The sequence below is a fragment of the Acyrthosiphon pisum genome, chromosome A1, assembly GCF_005508785.2.
Source record: "Acyrthosiphon pisum isolate AL4f chromosome A1, pea_aphid_22Mar2018_4r6ur, whole genome shotgun sequence".
NCBI lineage: Eukaryota > Metazoa > Arthropoda > Insecta > Hemiptera > Aphididae > Acyrthosiphon > Acyrthosiphon pisum.
The window spans coordinates 159,036,587-159,044,046 of NC_042494.1; the positions used below are offsets into that span (position 1 = coordinate 159,036,587).

Below are 7,460 nucleotides of genomic sequence, written 5' to 3' on the forward strand. Positions count from 1 at the left end.
GCACTTGTAAGACGGAGACAACAAATATCTGTATAAATACTAAATATATTAATTATGTTTAAATATACCTTAAATATACATATGTTGTGTCTTTTTAGAACAGAAAATGTACGTTCCGGAGTAGCTGATCTTAAAGGAAAGGTAGCAAATAATTGAAGAATCGATGAATTTTAAAAGCGTCAGAAAAATAATAAAAATTAAGGAAAAACCTAGGAAAAAAACTTAATAACAATAATTAAATAAAGATGATGATAAAAGAGCTTCTCTTAAAAACAGCTGTTTAGGCAATGACCGCGATTTAAAATAATCTTAAATCGTGGCAATACCATGACCCTGCAGGTGCGAAAAGAACAACACTATTGATAATATTTTTAGTTGGATAGAGAGGTCCAGTGGTTAACCTTGAGTTGTTACTTTGTAAAATAAACAATAATTCTTGTCGATCTGTTCGCGTTGGTATATAAACAAGTTGTGATATGAGATGCGACGTCATTGTTAGTACAGCTCGCAAATTCTATCGCCAGTTGACCACCTATACAGTAACTCTATCATAATCCCGCGGTCTGAACTCTCGATATGGACCTTAAGTTTGTACTGTTTTTTGTTCAATTGACTGTAGTGACTAAAGCACACCTGATAAGAATAAAAAACAACTGCTCGTTTACTGTATGGCCCGGTATACAAGGCGATCCGGAACACGAACATCTCCTAAACGGCGGATTTTTGTTGGACGCTTACAAGACCCATACGTTTAATACGCCTCGAAATTGGGCGGGCAGGATTTGGGGTAGGACCAATTGCGACAGTCAAGGAAAATGCGAAACGGGCGATTGCGGTAAGTCTATATGGTCGATTTGTAATAGGCTTATTGCGATACGTTCGACCCTATATTATTCGGAAAACGGTAGTAGATATGTCTTATTCGGGTTAGTTATTCTTGCTCATAATTACAATTTTATTTTAGGGTGGGTAAGCACTTGTCATTAATTATATTAAAACCATAACCGCATTTTCGTTTATTTTTGCTCGCAATTGGTCACGTAAGAAAAAAAAAAGTTACCTACTTGCTATACTATCCGTCGCAGGGGGGTTGCCCATCTCCGGTTTATTTATTCCCGGACAAAGCCGGGTAATAAAAATTGGTTAAATAAATTTAAAAATATTAGTAACATTAATGTTATTTTGCCCATATATACATATTAATAAAAATCATTGTTGGCGTGTGTTTATATAAGAGACCCACAGCCAAATATATTTCACTCATTAAATTTGTCTGGGGCAACACGCCGTGCAGGATCAGCTAGTATTTATATATAGAAGTTGATAAATATCAATTGTATACATAAATTCATATCAGAAGAATCATCCTTCCTACCCGTCTCAGTCAAGAAAAAATATACGAACAATTTTTATCTCAATAATGACCCATCATTATAGTATTATATACAATATAATAGGATAATAGTATATATATTCTGGTTCGATCGTGATGCACCCAGCCATTATCCTAAAATCTGTGTTTTAACCATCACTACTACTGCTGGCGGCGAATGACGCTTGTTTCTCTTCAGTATAATAATATGAAGCTGGTGATTTTTAGGTACATGTTTCCGAGGACTTCGTGCTATCTACTTATTATATTATCATGGTTGTTTGACTTGTTTCAATTTCTTATGGCGCACGCTAATAACGGTATTATGTTGCCAATAATAACAAAATATTTAATAAAGGTATCGAATATTTAAATTCCTGACCCAAAAAATATACAGCCATACATAAGTATACCCACTTGAATGTATTTGATTTAAATACGAGACGTTTTCAGTATTTTCATATCCCAGCCCATCATTCCCCTACCGCAAATAGATCTAATTTGTTACCAGGAACACTTAAAGTTGAAAATTTAAGTTTCGTCACTGTTTTAAAAGCTTGCGAGCGTTGACAGATAAAAAAAAATAAATAAAATAATAAACTAACATAAATAAATTATAATAAACATATGAATAATACGTGTAAAATCAATATACATGTGTGGCTCCATTTAATTAGAATCTGATAGCAATACTCCTATACTGCTATAATAGCGGTACCTAATAAGAAGTGCAATAGGTACAATTTTTTTAGCAAGCCTCCTATAGGTATAAAAGTGCACTTTATTAATTTATTTATTTTATTGTGAAAGTTATTACTTTATTAGGTAGTGAAGGTTTTATATATATGGTTAATGGGTGTTATTATTTTGAGATTATAAATTAGGACATTCAATTTTAGGGGATACTCCGTACAAGTTACAGCTATAGGCATACAATTAAGCTTTATATAGTATTTAACATGTTTGGTAATCATAATATTATTTGTGTGCACTGTACATAGTCCAATAATCATGAGATATGACTGAGAAAATAAAACATTTCCTTTTCTCCCTATCTATTCATTAAAAAACATTATTTGGTATCGTTTTTATAATTTTTTAATAAAAGAGAATTCAATTATTTAAAATTTCAATTTTTTAGTGAATCACTATAATATTTTTGGAGCCATATATGTCATGTAAATATTTATTATTTACCATTCATCTACCACTTCTATCACTTCATTTTCGTAATTACCCGAACTATAATATTTATTTGTTGGTTTGATACAAGAACAAGTATGAAGTAATTATCTACCATCTACGTTACACGACGTTAAAGTCACCTGGACGGTGCCAGTCGAAAACCAATAACAAGTACCTAGTTTTGTGATACGACTCGCTATGCTATACTCGTCCGTCGTCTTGATGTCATATCAAATAAGTTATACTTGAATATGCCTATGAATAGAACAAAATAAACGATGGTCAGAAACGTTAATTTATGATTATAACATAGAATAGTCACGAATCGACACGTCTTATATGATATTTATTTTATTTTAAACTTCAAAAATATGACATAAACATAAAATTATATGAAATTAAATATAAAGCTCTGAAATCATTTTAATTATTTATCGTAACACAGAAGAAATAACACTTTTACGCGGGACTTAAAATAGGAAAGCTGTATAATTTATCATCCTGTCTGGGAATTGGTGAATATCGGGGCAGCGTGCTAAAACCTGTATAACTTTTGTCTCACATAAATCGGGACGAATGGCTGCCAAATACTTATATTAAAGCATGATTTATGTCAATAGGGAAATGTACTTACATGTTCTACATTATTGCTAATTAGAATTTGAGTAATCTGACAATGATAGTGGTTGCCAAAATAATATTTTCGGCATTTAAGACATTTAATTGAAACTAGTACCGTCCATTGGTTGAAATTCGACCATAACCGTAATTTAAATTGTAAAATCAACACAATATATCGCATTTTTTATCGTCACATACATTTTTGTAATTGTTGGTATTGACACTTGTGTTTCTTCTTTTATTCGTATGAACGTTTTATACTAGGATAACATGGACATACGGTAAAAGCAGGTATATCGTATTTTAGTTTCGAGTCTATATTACTTTATAAGCTACGTACAATAACATACGGACATTGCCTTTTTATATACATTTGAGTAACAAACACTAACTAATTATTACTTTAAAAATTGATTAAGTTCCTGATTTTTATATTTAGTATTACCTGCAGGCTTTGCCCGCTTAAAATTGTATTTTACTGGACAGTATAGCTTCCCCAGTGTATTCCTATTTTCGTATTTTATCTGCACCTCAACGCCATCATATGTGTAAAAAAATCTTATACTATACATGATTTTATATTTCGGTATATTTCATTGCGCTACGATTTGATGATTCAGGGAACAAGATCCACTGCAGCGGATCGCGGGCTGTGCCGCCAGCGTCCTTTGCTGAGATGAAGTTCACCCGGTCCGACGGATTGGACTTTTACCACGTGTCGATGTTGGAAGGCTACAACCTGCCGATCAGGATGATGCCCACTAGGTATTTCACGTACACGAAAAAAGGCAAGTACGACTGCAAGCCGGCCGAGTGTGTGCCCGATCTGAACAGCGTGTGCCCGTCCGAGCTGGCCGTGAGGGCGGCTGATGGCTCCAGCGTGGTGGCGTGCCATAGCGCCTGTTCACAGTTCAACACGGACGCCTACTGCTGCCTAGGTGCCTACAACACGCAGTCGACTTGTAAAATCAGCTCATGGCCCAAAAACTATAATCCGGCATTCTTTAAGAAAGCATGTCCAAACGCCCACAGTCACGCGTTCGACGCCTCGACCAGCTCGTTTACATGTCGTGGTACCGCGATAACCAAGTACGACATCATATTTTGCCCATATTAAACCTGTTTATTGTGTAGCTATATGTCTACCTATATAGGTATAGGGTAGGTGATTTAATACGTTGTTTTTATAAATTATTACATATATTATATATATGTATATGTGTTTAAATAAAAGTATATATAAAAATAAAAATGTATGTTTTTGTAAATTTATATAAAATTATATTTTCAAAAATCAACTCATTTCACTCTATATCTTAGAGTATTTCTTGAAATATCTGATTTTGTCCTTAAGCCACTTATTGTGTAGCTATATGACTACAATATTATATCGGTTCGGCTGGTTCAGGGTAGGTTTTTTAGTATGATTTTTTATAAGCTTTTATATTATATTTTTAGGTATGTAAATAAAAGTATATAGTATAAGAATACAAATTAAGCGGTACATACATAAATGTATATAAAATAGCAAAATAATATTTTCGAAAATTAACTTCTTTCCCTCTATATTTTTTGGTACCTAGGTCCTAGGTACTACCCACCTATTTTTTTAAAATGTTCATCATTAAATGATTCCTTTAGAAAATTTAAAAGGTATTTTTTTCTTATTATTTAAGTACATATTATATACCTACATGCATCTTTCTAACCACATTGAAGTTACTGTGGTTTAGAGGACGTTATGCAGGTTATACTTTTTAGTTTTTGTTTTAAATATTTAACCAATGATGCTTTTGTTCTAGAAAAATTGAAATAGCCCCAAAATATATAATTTAATAATTCTAAATATAATATTTAAGTTAATAAATCTTTACAATAATAGGAATTTTATTTATTTTTTAAAAGTAACAAATCATTAATCAATATGATTTTTCTTTTCATATTGTATTCTTGTTTTATTTGTTGATGGTCTAATTTTATAATGAATATCATGTCAATATACATTATTTAACAATCCTTCTTCAATTAATTTGAGATTGTTTACTATATTTCCAAATGTAGAAATGCAATCAATCTTCATTGGAAATTCTTTTCACAGCTTTATCAAAAATATTTTCGTATCTCGTATGACTTATACTTAGATAGTTAGATACCCTTTATGGATCATTATTTACTGGATATAACTGAGCTAAAATAGACCATTCAAAACATTCATCATTATTAACATTTATAATTACTTTTAAATCAGCTATAATCTTTGGAATTTTAATATTGGAACCAGCTCTAACTTCTAAGAGCTATATTTATTTACATTAACTCTAAAATTGTCAATTGCTTTTAAAACCTATTGAGTCCCTCATAAACTATTAGCTAGATTTTGTCTACATCTAACTATATGAATGTGAAATGAAAATCTCCCTACAGGCTAAACTCTGGAACTACTTATCAGATCTTCTTGATTTTTTTTTTTAATGAAAGAGTATATCACAGAGAAGGTTCTTATGAAATACAATTTTAGGAAAATTCACCGGAAAAGATGGAAATCTGGATGTCAACAATACAATAGTGGCGCCATCTAACAGAAAAATATAAGCTAAATAATAAAAAATGTAGTTTATTGTTGCAGATTAAAATAATAATAGTATATTGGTTGCTATTGGTTATTCGGGCATGTTTGTTAATTTACATTATTATTTTTTGTCAATATTTTATCTATATATATAAAAATGGAGCGTGAAAAATTGTCGTTATCAATTGAGAACAGCTGATCTTTGACTCAAATTTTTTTTAAGATGTTCGTAAATGCCAGTAGAAGGTTTTTACAAAAAAAATTTTTAGTAAAATCCACCCGAAAAGTAGGAAATCTGGATGTAAATAATACAACAGTGGCGCAACAGTGTATTATAATATATTATAGTTGCTATTGGTTAATCGGGCATGTTTTTGATTTGTATTTTTTTTTTTCAATATATATATGAATGAATGTTTGTGTATAGATTAGACCTCTGGGAAGAAGACAGGCTAATTTAAAAATGGTTAAATTTTGTTTTTTTATTCATCATATATTAGTACGGTTAGGTTAGGTTAGTATTTTATATTAATTGATTATATTAACCCACCATAGGTGGAATACGACAAACTTGGTATAACTTTGATACTTTAGAGTTAAAACAGCATGGGGTCCGCGATCTACCGCTAAGAATCAGAATTTTTATTCCCGACAAAAAAAAAGTTAAGATGAATTTTGAACACCATACAACAATTATTAAATAACGAATTGAACAATGTTTGAGCCACATAGAGTTGATACATTTAACGGGCAACGAAGTGCACGGGATCAGCTAGTACTATATAAATATAATTATTGATATTTTGATATTTACCATCCAAGAAAATATTATATATTAGATTATAATTTACGAGTTTCCCATAATTTATTTAGTTATTAGAATACCGCGGGAAGCTTGTAAACATTTTCTAGGGGACATTGTAGTGCTAATCATTATAGCAGGTTGTCTATATAAGCCCCTTAACCGGTTCTTATAGAAACCGATACTATAATATATAGTGTACATAATATATATATATATAAAGGGAACAAATTTAGTTTACAGCCCAAGCTCGTTTTTCAATTTTTTTTTTTTCAAAATGTGTGTTTTAAACTGAATTTAAATTTACTAGAAAAAATTATACCAAAAAAACCGGAAAACAATTAATTTTTTAAAACATTATGGTATTTTCGATAAAAATAACAAAAAAGTTATTATTTTTAGGACGTTGTGTAAGGTAGAGTTTGAAACGTACCAGGGGGCTTTGGTTACTAACCTTAGCACAATTGATTGAATAATGATTGAATAAAGCCTGAATAAAATTGGCCTGATGTTCGAGGGCTTTGCTGGACTCCAGATTGCTATTCCATAAGACCAGACTGGTCTTATGATTGACTTATATATAATAAGTTTGTTTTGGAGTTTAGCAGTGGTCGGAGGAGGTGAAGTCTATTGTTCGATGATTTTTTTTTCTTTAAGGTGGGGCCCCAGGTTAGTCTTTTATCAAGTGTTACATCATATTAAAATTAACTAATGGAATATTTTTAATTTCAGAGGATTTAGCGGTATTGGCGTTAGCACCTTTTGAATTAAATGTAGTTTAATTGGTATATCAATTACTACATTTTGGAAAAATATGAGAAGTATGATCTATGATTTAGTACAGGAAATATCACGTTTTGAAGAAAATGGATACCTATAAAACGTTTTGAAAAAAATCTATTGGAAATAAC

The 7,460-nt window shown here is 31.1% G+C and overlaps 1 protein-coding gene across 1 annotated transcript; it reads left to right on the forward strand.

Moving 5' to 3' along the window:
* The first annotated feature begins 488 nt into the window (after positions 1–488).
* LOC100162111 (uncharacterized) lies at positions 489–4,430 on the forward strand. Its single transcript, NM_001162044.1, is given in 2 exon segments — positions 489–835; positions 3,799–4,430. Coding segments are annotated over 2 exon segments (756 nt in total). The 5' UTR covers positions 489–576; the 3' UTR covers positions 4,296–4,430.
* Positions 4,431–7,460: the final 3,030 nt, after the last annotated feature.